Below are 14,276 nucleotides of genomic sequence, written 5' to 3'. Positions count from 1 at the left end.
CTTCCTTCCTTTCTTCCTTCCTTCCTTCCTTCCTCCCTCCCTCCCTCCCTCCCTCCCTCCCTTCCTTCCTTCCTTTCTTCCTCAAACTTCCTCTTCTCTTCTCCTCTCCTCTCCTCTCCCCTACCCTCCTCTCCCTCCCTCCCTCCCTCTCTCCCTCCCTCCCTCCCTCCCTCCCTCCCTCTCTCCCTCCCTCCTTCCCTCCTTTTCTTTCTGCATACCATGGTGGTCAGGAGACAAATTACAGGAGTTGTTTCTCCTCTTTCCACCATGGGGAGTTCTGGGGATTGAATTCAGGTCATCAGGTTTGGAGCCATCTTGCCAGCTCTTGTTTAAGATTTAAGGCTCTAGGTACAGGACTGAGGATCTTCATATCCAGGTAGGTTGTCCTGAGGAGGGTTAACTCTGACTGGGTGGGCTTCTTTTCTCTTGAGGTCTGGATAGGAGCCTTATATGGAGCAAGGTAATATAGATAACAAGGGACATCCCTGTAGCAACAGCTTCCCTGTGACACCACTCTGATACCACATCAAGATGACATCCTTCCTGAGTTAGAGTGTGAATTGTATCCACTACCGTGCTCATTCATTGTTCAAATCAATTATGCTGTGTGGTCATGTGTTTCAAATCCCTAGATCTTGAGGCCTAAACCTCTACTTTGCCATCTGAGTTATTTATTCTTGGAAGTCAAATAGCAGAATGTGTTAGAGAGCTGAGTGAAACTGGGAGAGACAAAGGCATGCATCATCATCATCATCATCATCATCATCATCATGGGAAATCTTGATTAGTGTTTCCTAGGAAATGGCTGGGCAGGATGGAGGCTGAGCTAAGAGAGGATGAGCTTTTTGCCTTGGACACCCTAGTCTGGACATTTAAGACCATCCTAGCTGGAGTGTGCTGTAATTTAAAAGTGCAACAGCATTAGAAAATTAACGTCATAGTCTCACTGTTTATTTTCTTACTTTAGAGTCCTGGGATCTTCAATGGCAGGAGAAAGAGCAACCAGAAGACCGAGATGAATTTTAACACTATCCTAGAAGAGATTCTTATTAAGAGATCCCAGCAGAAAAAGAAGACATCACCATTAAACTACAAAGAGAGACTTTTTGTGCTCACCAAATCTGTGTTAACCTACTATGAGGGTCGAGCGGAGGTAGGAGACAATCTTCTCTGCAGTGTTCAGTGTTGATACCATTGAGTAGGTGATGCTCTCCATTGAGTTAATGAACTTCAGGTTACGGTTTGTTGGCATTTGGATTTGAAAGGTGAAATTTAGCATGTGATAAAACTTGGCACAAGTCTGTCAGTATAGGTTAAGTTATATAGCTATCCGTTTGGTGTCAGGCTTTTGAACTAACTAATCTGCCAGAGAAAATACATCTCTGTTTGTTATAGGTCCTTCTAGAATTTATTAGGTATACTGAGCACATGGCTTTCCCCCACAAGCCCCACCATATTATGTGTCAGAGCCTAAGCTGCTTTGGGTGAACATTTCTTCATTACTTGAAGCTGATGAGTTATTTGGTGAGCCATTTATTGAAGTTGATGGCAGAGGAATTCTTCAACTCTTGATGCTGAGTGTCTACCACAGTGTTCTTTGCTGGAGGCAGGGAGTTTGAAGAAGCAGGGGTCTAGTGAGCTCCTGTGTGGGATGTTGAGGTACAATGAGGAAGGGCGGGATTTGGGTTAGACAGCTTCTAGCTTTTCACAAGAAATGTGAAATGAGACTGAGTGGCTCTCTCTGGCCCAATTTAAAATCTTGCCATGGTATTTTCTACTCCTGCCATAGTCTTCTCTGCTAGAAATAATTTCGGGTTGTAGAGAATGGCTGGGAACTGGATTTCTCTTGACGACATACTATAGCAAATGTGATCATGGTGAATGTCTGGTGGTCCTGGTATCTGGGCTCAATTGTGCCTATTCTTGGGGTGTTTTTCTCAGATGTTGATTTCCTTGTTTTGTTGTTATTGTTTTCTTATTCTGTGTTTTGGTTCCCTTCATTTATACAGAATGCCATTGTTTTCCTGAACAATCTCAGCTCTGTTATTTCTACTGTGGTGTATCGCCGTGACCTGTGCTGTTCTTTAGGCTCATGCACCGTCGAACCATATTCCCTTAACTCTAAACCCCCCAAATGCTGCATACCAAAGCTTCAAAACTCTTACTTGTAAAACTAGAGCTGTGGTGAGACCATGCTCACTCTTTATTTCCTTTGAACACGTATGTATGTGTGCCCAGAACTATTAATGTGACTAGTTACATTGGCTACCTTTGTCCTATTGAGAAATGTCATATTTTATGATATGTATGCTACATTTTCTTTGTTGTCCAAGAAGTTCAGAAATCCAATAGGGTTTCAGATAAGAACTGTTACCAGAAATAAGGATTATTTTAAAATTGCAAGGCGAGTTTTAGGGAAACATTAGTAAGTTTTTGCTGTATGGCAATGATTTGTTATAACTTGAATTTAATATAGTTAGTCCAGAAGAAGACTAGAAATACATCAATGAGAGTGGTAAAAGGTGGCACATTATTAACCCCAAACCTGCAGAAACTTACATTGTCAACTTAGAAATACGGATTGATACTATTAAAACACAACATAGTGAGGGCAGAGAGATGGCTCAGCGGTTAAGAGCACTGACAGTTCTTTCAGAAAACCTGTGTTTGATTCTCTGTATCCATGGATGCTCACAGCCAGCTGTTACTCTAGCTCCAGGGAGTCTGCTGCCCTGTTCTGGCTTCCGCAGGAGCCAGGCATGTATGAGGTGCACAGATATACATACAGGCAAAACACCATACACATAAAGAGAAAGTAAAGTACAGTGGTCAACTCACTCTGAAGATGTCTAGTATACAGTTGGCCCTTGATGTCTGTGAAGGGAGTGGTTCCTCTCATCATATGCTCAAATCTATTACATAAAATAGTGCAGCATTTGCACATAACCTGTGCACATCCTCTTATGTGTTTTAAATTACCTACATGTTGCTTATAATACCAGATACAATATTGATGCTATAAAAATACTCATTCTATATTCCTTAGGAAATAACAACATGAGAAAAGTCTGTATATGTTCAAACAGGTGCAATTTTCCCTCCAGATATTTTCCAGAGTTTATTGGTTCTGTGGACTCAGAACCTGTAGATATGGAAGGCTAATTGTACAAAGTTAAAAGTACCCTGACTATTTAAGCAGAGAGCTATGAAAGACAGAGAGCCCTTCTTATGTCAGATCCCAGTCCACTCTCTGAACGTGCAGTGGCTTCAGTCATTGTGAGAACCAGACAGAGCAGAATGAGGTGGTTGTCCAACATGTAGAAATCTGCCTTCTAACCCTTATTCAGAATCCACGTCTTTTCCGGCTGTTACTCACTGGCCCCATGTACCAAGCCGTTGACTAGATCCCCACCCCTAAACAAACAACTAATTGCTTATATTGAATTATTTGAAATTTAAAGAAAAGAATCAGAATTCTTGAAATAACTACTAACAATACTAGGAAGACTTCCAGGTGACACTTCTCAGCCCGTTTTCTAGAAAATTCCAGAAATACTTCACAGCGAGTTACTTCCCTGTTTTTGGGGGGCATGTGTTTGGTGCCTGTTTGCAGTGGATGAATCTTCTGCTTTTTTGTCTCTGTTCTTAGAATCACTATTCAAAAAGCGTAACGAGGGAGTAGGGAGAGTCCACAAGAATGTTGAGTTAGAAAGTAAGATTCTAGAATTGGGCTGGGAAAACCATTGGAATCACTTGAGACATTTAAATTATCTATAGTTCTTCTGTTTTCAAATGAAAGCCAGTGAAGAGGCTGTCTGATGCTTCATTAGGCCCCATTCGCGGTCCCCTCATGGCCATTGGGTCCTTTGTGATGGCCACACTTTCTTCCGTCTCTGCATCCAACTCCTACAACATGGTAGCAAAAGTTTTTCCTGAAGCGGGTCCTGCTAATTTCACTTATTGTGCTTTTCAAAGTGTCCTGAGGAATTATGTTTTATAGCGATCATCAGAAATCCAGTTAAACTATCCCCTGGAAGTCTCACGTTGAGAAACTAGTGTTTCAGTTTGTACATTGGGCTGTTGATTTCTTTGGTTTGCCTTTTCTCTCATTTGGCAGCTAATTCGTTCATGTCTGCGCATGTTCCAGTGACCTGGGAAACCAAGATTATGACAGTTTATGTTACACAATCTTACAATAACACAGACCATGGAGGTTTGTAAGTGATGCTGCTTTCTACTTAGAGAGCTAAATGGTAGATGGAATAGGCCGCTTGGCATTCCTGGGGAGGCTCCCTGGGACATGGGCATGGGAGTCAGGAAAGGGCAAGACTAGAGTTTATTCAAGAAAAAAATGTTGAGATGTTGAATAAAGGAAACCAAGTAGTTTTGTAAATTTTGCAGCAATTGTTAGCTAAGAAAGCGGGAACTTTAGATTGAACAGTGGTGCTCTTTGGCTGGTTTGCTGTCTTCAATACTGTGTAGCACAGCATGGACGCTACAGGTAGTTTATAAAGTCAAAGGGGATTGAACAGCATGACAGGTCCCCTGTAGCAAGCTTTCTTATCAGACTGTCTTTGGATCACTAGCCCCCAAATAACAACACGGAGATTTATTATTAATTGTGAAAGCTTCTTTAGCTTAGGCTTGTTTCCAACTAGCTCTTGTAACTTAACTCATATTTTTTAAAATCTCTGTTCTTCCATGTAGCTTGGTTACTTCTCCTCAGTACACCATGCCCAACTTGCTCCAAGTCAGCTGGTGAAAATCACACCTCTATATTCCTCCTCCTCTTCCTTCCTCTCTCTGGAAATCCCGCCTATCCTCTCCTGCCTAGCTATTGGCCATTCAGGTCTTTATTAAACCAATCAGAAGCTTCCTTAGGCAGAGACACATCTATACAGTGTACACAAATATTCCGCAGCAGTCCCCCACTCCACCCCCATGCCTAGAATCACAATGAAGACTTCCTAACCATGCTGGATAGTTTTGTGTCAACTTGACACAAGCTAAAGTCATTTGAGAGGAGGGAACTCCTTAAGAAGATGCCTCCATAAAATCAGGCTGAAGACAAGCCTGTAGGACATTTCTTAATTAGTGATTGATGGAGGAGGGCCCAGCCCATTGTGGGTGGTGCCACCCCTGGGTTGGTAGTCCTGGGTTCTATACGAAGGCAGGCTGAGAAAGTCATGAAGAAGTAAGCAAGCAAACAGCACTCCTCCATGGCCTCTGCATCAGCTCCTGCCTCCAGGTTCCTGCCCTGTTTGAGCTCCTATCTTGCCTTCCTTAAATGATGAACTACAATGTGGATATGTAAGCCAAATAAGCCCGTTCTTCCCCAACTTACTTTTGGTCATCACAGTAATAGTAAGCCTAATTAAGACACTAATGAAGAACACAGTCAGCTACAAGTCATCACAGTGGAAAAACACAAAACAGAATCAAAGTCACCAGGTACCAGGGTCCGGTACAAATAATGAAGGATGTGCATGGTCCTCTCGCACTTGTGATAATTAACATGTCTGTGAGGGAAGATTACTATAGATTCAGTACCCGCGGTGTTTGTCTTAGTGTATACCAAAATTACAGGTGCTAGAAGGAAAGGAAGTGTTTATCACAAATCATACTCGTGTTTGGTTGAGGCACCATAACCAGCTTTAGAAATGTCCAAGTTGCCAGGCAGTAGCCAATGGCCAACTTTATGAGCAGGTTTTCCTAGTATAGTGTTCTCAGGCACACGGTTATAAAAATGGTATGACATTTGGAACACTAACCATGTGCTGGCCACAGTGCTAAGTTATACACATAAGGCTTATTTGGTTTCATTTCAGAATGAGGAACCAAGGCAAAGAAAGATAAAAAACCTTGCATAAGGTGTGCCATACTAGAAGCTGCACATTCTTGCAAGAAATTGCAGGGCTGTTTCTTCAAAATCTATCTTTGAAACCATCTTGCTACTCCAGGAGAAATTAGGGGAAAGAAAGAAAGAAAGAAAAAAGAAAGAAAGGAGAGAAAGGAGGAAAAAGGAGAAAGAAAGAAAGAAAGAAAGAAAGAAAGAAAGAAAGAAAGAAAGAAAGAAAGAAAGCCCATTACTGCTCTCTGTAGTACAGATACAATTTTACTTTAGAGGATATTTTACTATTTTCAGTTACAACTGTTTTGAATTTTCCTTGTATTGAAAAAAAAGAGATTCACACCGAACAGGTTTTTTTTTTTTTCTTTTTTTCCTGTCTGCCTCTAACTGGATGCTCTAAAATAACATTTTCAATTTGTGTATGGAGTCTAAAATTATTTTTATGTAGATTGTATCTTTTTATATGCTTAACTTCATTTTCATCCCCGTTTTGACATGAGTACACATCTGATATGAAGGGATCAGAGTCTTCCAGAGTGACTCCTGTGCCAGGAGGATGGTGTCATATCACACAAGCTCCATGGAGACAGGAGCTCTTGGGACTAATGCCCCTCTGGCCCTTGCCCATGTCAGTAGTAACAGGGTTGCTTGGTAAATTCTAGAAAAGTCTCGAGCTTGAAGAAGCGGTTGTGGGAAGTTGTGGTTTGGAATTAAGTCAAACAGAGAAGTTCCTAGTAACCTGGAGACCACTCTGTGAGCTCTGTAACTGAAGTAAACAGGACTGAACCCTTTACCCATGAGTATGTATTAGCTTGGGCAGTTAGTTTCAGAACTGAGTTAAATTGATGTCCATGGTGTGAGACTAACCAAAGTCCAAATTCTCATGCTTGTATTTGTTTCTAGTGTGATACGTGGTGTTAGAGTTTGGGACAATGAAAAAGAAAGACTTTTGTCTCTTTTTCAGCTTCCTGAGGGCTGTGGACAGGGATCATGGCTTACCCATCTTTGTGTTTCTGGAGGTTTTGCACAGAGTGGACACTCAGTATGTCATACATGGTTGAATGGATTGTAGGCGAGATAGGAAAACCGTTACTCCAGAATCGGGTAGAGCGGGCTTATCCATGAGCCCCAGATGTTTGATTCAGTCTTTCACTGACATTCCCTAACAGGACAATGAGAACAATCAGTTCTAGTCGTGATGTCACAGACTGTTGAGTACCTTGGGGAGCTCTTATGTTCTAGAGGGTGTCCTGGGTCATATGAGGGGTGTTCTCTTAACTAGGCTTGGAAACCTAGAAGCTCTTAGCAATACAGGGATAAGAGCCACCAAGATGAACGCTTCAGGCCTTCCAATCCCTTTCTGAAAGTTTGTATCTTGCAGCACTTCATTGCATGATGGGAAGTTGGTATGGCATGGGAACATAATCCATTTTACTGCAGACCCACTGGAAGCATTTGTATCACATGGAAGAGTTATTGCTCTAGATGTCATACCCCCCCCCATTATCCCAGGGTTACAGCAAACACTGAAAGGGTACGCCTGAATTCATAAATAGAACCATCCCTTAGTCTTTCTCCTATACATATTTATCTCTGATAAAGCTTGATGTAAATTTTATATTTAGAAAGAGATTACTAATATTTAATAGCAAACAGAAGAATCATAATTTTTAATAGTAAAATTGCTACTGGTATATAAACATTGTAGTAGTGCTACAATTAATCTGATACCTGAGTTGGTTGCTAATTTGTGATATATACAGTAAAGATACATTAGACGATGGGCTATTCATGTCCCAGGTGGGATGGAGTGAGATATCCTAAAATGTTATCATACCACTCAAAATGGCATTAAATTTAAAACTTATAAATTGTTTAGTTCTTGGGGCTGAAGAGATGGCTCAGTGCTTAAGAGCACTGACTGCTCTTCCAGAGGACCCAGATTCAATTCCCAGCATCCACATGGTGGCTCACAGCTTTCCAGGGGATCTGACACCCTCACCCAGACATACATGAAGGCACATAAACTAACAATAAATAAACAAATAAATTTTTTAATTCTGAAATTTTCCATTTAATAATTTGGACCATGTTTAATTCCAAGTAGCCAAACTTTAGGAAGCAAGACCACAGATGAGTATAAAGTTTCTGTATTTCATGGATAATAGTGGTTAGCACAATATGATATTGTTTTATGCTCTCAGAATCAACTGTATCATTACATGAAAACTCATTTTTTATTGGCATTCAAATCTCTCTGTTTCTGAAATAAAGTAGTATACAACAACTTCTCATTTATATTTTCCTTTTTTCTGTCTCTTCTTCCATTTTTGACTTTTATTTGTCTTCTTCTTCTTCATACTTGACCTTCTGCCTCATTAATCATTGAAAAACATCAAGATACCAGGTCAGAAGTCTAAAGGTCTGACACTACCTTAATGTGCTAAATTAATCCTCTTAGGAAACTAAGGTCTGTTTTAAAAGATTTATTCTATTCTATTCTATTTTATTTATATAAGTGTTTTACATGCATGCATGTGGAGGTCAGAAGATAGTGATAGATTCCTCTGGAACTGGAGTTAAGGGTGGCTGTGAACCAGCATGTGGGTGTTGGGAATCAAACCTGGGTCCTCTGAAGAGCAGCAATGATTTAAAGCAGAGCCATCTCTCTAGTCTCCCCACATGGACACTTTTTTTTATAGCCACAGTACAATGATCAATATCCAGGCACTGGAATAGAATGTGTAGTCATATCTCATTCAAGTACCTCTAGGTCTTGACAGTTGTTTCTGTACCTTGCTCCATCCCCACCCCCAAGATATAATTCATATCTACACATTGACTAGGTTGGCCAATAAATAGTTTTTTGAATGTTCCTGGGGGGGGGGGGGAGAAACATCTGTAAACCCAAGCATATCAAAAGCTCCCAGAGAGGACATAAAAGAGGCCTCATCCGGAAACCACCCTTGTTCTTTAAAGATTTAGTCATTTATGTTTTAGTTGTCTTTATGTGTGTGTGCCTGTGTGAGTTCGTGTACACTAAGTGTGTAGCTGTCCATGGAAGACAGAGGGCATTGGGTTCCCTGGAACTAGAGTTACAGGTGGTTGTGAGCCTCCTAATATAGGTGCTGAGAACTGAACCCGGGTCCTGTACAAGAGCAGCAGATGCTGAGCCATCTCTGCACCCCAAGAGCATCTATCGTTAGCTCATGCTTGCCTTTGAGGATGGGTGACCTTCCTCTTCACGAGTACATTATTTTAGCATGGTCTGCCTAGGGGGTGAAAAAAATCAGTTATTTTACATCCTTCACAAGTTTTCTAGCTTTAACTTTTTAGTACTTTGTGTCAACGCAGTCATGGGGCATGTGAGGCTTTGGATGATGAAGAATACAGTACCCACAATGGCTAACTGAGTAAAAAGGGAACTTAGTCAGAATTTAATCCTCTTGGAATTTTAAGTAGGGACAAGAACAAAAATATCTGAGATCCTGAAAAAAATCACACTGTGACAGTTGTGTTTTATTCGGTGGTTGTTTGTATTATGAGAGAGACAAGGGCTATGAGAAAAAATCAGCAGCCAGGCCGTGGTGGCGCACGCCGTTAATCCTAGCCCTGGAGAGGCAGAGGTAGGCGGACCTCAGTGTTCCAGGCCAGCCTAGTCTACAGAGTGAGTTCCAGAACAGGCTCCAAAGCTACACAGAAAAACCCTGTCTTGAGAAACCAAAACCAAAAAACAAAGCAAAACAAAACAAAAACCCCCAAACCAAACCAAAACAAAACAGGGAAAAATCAGCATTTTTGCTCAGAAGTGGTATTGTCTGGTTTAATTCACTTATAAACCTTAGCTCTCGGCGGTGCTTAGTGATATCAACAAGACAGTTTCCATCAAAGTTTTCTTCGTTGAATTTTCACGAGCCTTAGCTCTTGGCAATTTTTAGTGATAACCAACAGTCAAGTTTGCATCAAGGTTTTATTTAGCTCTTTTCCCCCCACTGAATATATTCAAAAGACTGCTAAAGGGATTGAAGGCAATTATGAAAATTTGGCTTTCAGGAAGTTTGGGAAGTAGGGTAGTTGAACTCAAGTGTTTCTCTCCACCTCTCTCTTCCCATTTGTCTGCCTTGAAGCGACTGGCTTCTCTATCAGAGCTGGAGGCAACATCCTGTAGAGATTTCATCAAGCACTCTGATGTCAGTTTATGTAAGCAGCATTTTGTTTCTGTTGGGCCCGGAACTGCTGGGCTAGAGATTCTTAGAGCCTTGGAGCTGCTTCCTTGGGATTCCCCGTTTCCTCTAAGTGTTGCTTGATAAGAGTAAGGATGGGGCAGGGAGGTTAGGGCTGACACAAGCAGTGTACACACACACACACACACACACACACACACACACACACATACCCTACCCCCAACATATACACACTCATATCCTACCCCTCCAATACATACACACACCCTACCCCCTAACACACACACATACTACACATACACACCCTACCCACAACACACACACACACACACACACACACCCTGTCCCCCTAACACACATACACTCTACCCACTAACACACACACACACATATTACACACACACACACACACACACACACACACACACACACACAGAGAATAAAAATGATTGGACTTACCTTGGGAGACTGTTTAAAAAGAAATCAAATTTATGGAATGGAATATGGTTTAGTTGCAAACAGAAACTGTTGTGATTTTTTTCTTTGATGTATAGAGGTTGGGAGGGGTCGTAAAGGTTTTCAGATGGTCTTCCCAGAGCAGGAACATGAGAAAGGTTAGGCAGAGAGAAATCGCTCATGCAAAGGGGACAGTATGTGCAAAGGCCCTGAGACTTGGTGAGTCTGGAACTTCTATTTGTCCTTGACCTATGTGGATGTGTGTAATGAATAGTCACTCATACAAATGGGTAATGGTTTGTCACCATGGAGAGTTACACATTTTTAGAGCTCGAAGAGACTTGGAAGAACGACCTCGAGATTTTCCAGTTTGAGAAACTCAGGGTAAAGGGGATGATTTGCACCAGGTCCTCCAGTAACTGATAATCAGCCTGGACCAAACAGCGGCTGTCTGATTACACCACTTGAGTTCTGGAAACTGAACGGGGAGTTGTGCAAACAAGTGAGGGCACTCTACCTTGTCAGATGACTGGGTGGTGTGAAGTTAGAGCAGATCCCAGCAGGATCAGCATGGAGCCCGTGTAGTGAGGGAGCCAGTGAATCCCGAGGCACTGGGTTCAATCCCAGCGCCAGGGGAGGAGGGTGTGAGTAGGGGATGGTCTGACTGATGATTGCCCAGAGACTTTGGCTCAAGGACTTTGTCATCCTCCTGCCTTTAGAGCCGTGTCCCTGTTAAGCACCACAGCCCCTTGTCTGGTTATCCTGGTCCTGGCTCAGCTCGTCTTCATGGGACGTTTTGGACGTTCCCTGGGTGAACGCCGCACTCCTTGCAAACTTCTGCATATTCATTCCTGTGTTATTAGTGCTCCGGTTTTCCCTGACCAACTGTCAGTACGTGGTCCTTTCCCCAAGGCCCCAAATTGTTGTTGAACAATTTAAGCATGTCAGACAGTACTTCACACCTATTAACTCAAGGAAGTTTCTGCTGTTGATGGTCTCAGTGATGTGATCAGAAAGTATGTAGGGAAAGCAGAAATGTCTTTAGACACTATGATGTGGTTGCTGTTCTCATCTAGTTCCTTTTCGTTGTTTAGAGGACATCTATTATTTAAATTTAGAAACAGGTTGTTGTGGGTTTTTTTGTTTAAAGTATTTACTGACGTTAATCTCTGCCAGAGTAAAAAGTAATTATTGTATACAAGCAACCACCAGAAGACATCACATGGCAATTTGAAAAAGCGAAACCACATTTTGAATTGTTTTGAAAAAGTAACAAAGTATATACTGAAGGGACTTTAGAAGCACATGTGTCCCTCTGCAGTGAACACAATAGAGTGAATTGTTTATTGTCTCCTGACACTGGTAGTTTTGGGCTTTGTGAATAGACTACCTCCAAGACAGATGGTCACGTTTAATGATTATCAGTGAAAACTGGTACCTATTTCTTAACCCAACTTTACATTTGTCTTTTTTGTTTTCAATTTTAAAGTTTTTTTTTTTTTTTTTTTTTTTTTTTTTTTTTTATGTAGCCCAGGGATGTCTCAAACTCACTACGTAGCCTAAGGCTGGCCTTGAACTGCCCCACATACTGGATACAGGCACAAAATACTATTCCTTGCTTAACCATTTTCTTTTCATTTTAGAAAACAATCTCTAAAATTAGTAAATACAAAAAACTGTTCAAAATGTGACAATACAGTTGTTTATTAAGTAAACAAGTGAGTAAGAAACTCTTTTTAAAAATTCACTTATTTATTCTATGTGCATTGGTGTTTGGCCTGTATGTGTGTCTGTGCGAGGGTGTTAGATCCCCTGTAGCTGGAGTTACAGACAATTGTGAGCTGCTGTGTGGGTATTGGGAATTGAACCCAAAACTTTACAAACTATCTAGTACTTCGTAGTCAGCTGTGGGGAAGACATTTCCCCCATTATTATATGGTATGGGGAAGGCACACGAGCAGGCCCCACTCTTTGCTGACGAGACGGCAGCATGCACATTTTGATCCTCATTAAGGGTTGGGGTGTAACCTGCTGGTAGCAGAGTCATGTGCTTTCCTTTGTAATATGGGATTCAGCTCACTTACCTGAGCACGGTGGAGGCCCAGTCAGTTGGTACAGAACAGGAGAAACAGAGTTAATAGAGAGAATGACTCTGGTCCAGACCAGCTCGCAGTCTCATGAGGCCCCGATTCTACCTCTGTGGGCTCCTGCAAGTTTCTCACACCGCCTGGGCTCTGCAGGGAAATCGGCCTGGCTTCCTCACCTGCAGTTCTTATTCCTCATCCTTGCGGGCAGGGTTGTTGGCAGATGCTGTGGTTTTCTGATTACCATGGACTCTTGGCTTTCCAGATGTGCTGTGGTGCCGTTGTGCCTATGGAGGGGTTCAGGGTTCCTTTCTATGCAGAAATTTGATATGGAGATCCTTGGAGGTACAGGGGTTCTGCATATGTACCCATGTGACTCCATCTTATCAGCCTTCCCATAAATTATGCCTGTCAGTCATCCACAACTTTGTCACACTGATTCACAAGGGAAGAACCCAGGGACAACCAAGTCAGGTGCACTACCATTTGACTGTGTGACTCAAGATGTCTTATCTCTCTGGCTAGTACACTGACTGTTAAACCACATTGTGCTACTTTCCACCCAGAGGGACTTCCTGATACATCTTCACTGACCACCTTGGCGCATGCACTTCCTTCCGGTTCCCTTCCTCTGGCTCTGTATAGCGGGCCTGGAGAAGGGTGCCCTGTGCCAGTCCCTTTCCCCCTGTTCCTTAGGAAACACTGTGCACTATGTTTCTTAAGGAAGGATACACTGTGGAAAGTAGCGGCTACCTTATGATTTAAGAAAATTAGAGTTCAAGGTCTGTTTGTGTTTACTCTTGATTGAAGTGTCCATTTGGGCATTTTTCTCTTAGGTTATCGGCCTTTTGTTTACTTTTTACAAGATATAGAATATGTATTCTAAATCAAGCCATTATCTGTATATGCTTTATACTTGTGTTTGTGGTTTGTGGATTTTCCAGCTCTCTTCTTCTAAAATTAAATTACAATTTTGTATTTATTATTTGGTGTGTGTGTGTGTGTGTGTGTGTGTGTGTGTGTGTGTGTGTGTGTGTGTACATGTGCCATCTCGCATGTGTGGAGGTCAGAGGACAACTTGTAGGAGTTGGTTCTCCTTCTACAGTGGGTTCTGGGGAATTAACTTAGGTCATCTGGCTTGGAGGCAAGTGCCTTCTTAGCTTGAGACCTCTAATCAATCCCTTGTGTACTTTTACGTGTGTGTGTGTATATGTGTGTGTGTGTGTGTGTATGTGTGTGTGTGTGTGTGTGTGTGTGTGTGTGTATTCTTATTGTGGTAAAATAGGCATAACCTAAGCTTACTATTGTAACCATTTAAAGGAACAAGTCAGTGACCTCACTGTTGTATAAAAGCCACAAAGATTTAGTTCCATCAGTCCAAACAGAAATTGTCCCCATTAAAACAAAACTCAATTTCCCACTCCTCTCAGCTCCTACCAACCATCAGCTTGCTTCCTGTCTATGGACTGGATTGTACTGGATTTTTACATAGATAGGATTTCATGGTAAGTAATCTTTTGTTCATGTGGTAGTATGTGTTTATATTTCATTCCTTTTTCCGGCTACATAATACTCTGTTGTATGGATACACCATAGTCTATTGGCTCATATGGATAGATATTTTGATTGCTGCTATATTTTGGCTATTGCAAACAACTGCTATGAATATTCATGTTTTTGTGTTGACATAGGCTTTCATTT

General features: G+C 41.7%; 1 protein-coding gene and 1 long non-coding RNA gene across 2 annotated transcripts in view; one reads left to right on the top strand and one right to left on the bottom strand.

Moving 5' to 3' along the window:
- Positions 1 to 14,276, top strand: part of Tec (tec protein tyrosine kinase) — a 112,823-nt gene that overhangs the window by 40,599 nt on the left and 57,948 nt on the right. Inside the window, exon 3 of the mRNA XM_059275969.1 lies at positions 968 to 1,153. Coding sequence (XP_059131952.1) covers positions 1,016 to 1,153 — 138 coding nt within the window. The 5' untranslated portion in view covers positions 968 to 1,015. The remainder of the gene's footprint in view (positions 1 to 967; positions 1,154 to 14,276) is intronic.
- LOC131921249 (uncharacterized) lies at positions 3,516 to 7,012 on the bottom strand. The gene is made up of 2 exons (XR_009381911.1): positions 6,851 to 7,012; positions 3,516 to 4,151 (listed from the first exon to the last, which is right to left on the bottom strand). It is a non-coding gene; the product is annotated as an uncharacterized LOC131921249 (long non-coding RNA).

Source organism: Peromyscus eremicus, chromosome 10 (genome assembly GCF_949786415.1).
Source record: "Peromyscus eremicus chromosome 10, PerEre_H2_v1, whole genome shotgun sequence".
Classification (NCBI taxonomy): Eukaryota; Metazoa; Chordata; class Mammalia; order Rodentia; family Cricetidae; genus Peromyscus; species Peromyscus eremicus.
The sequence above is the reverse complement of the archived record's forward strand: the minus strand, read 5'-3'. Positions and strand labels throughout refer to the sequence as shown.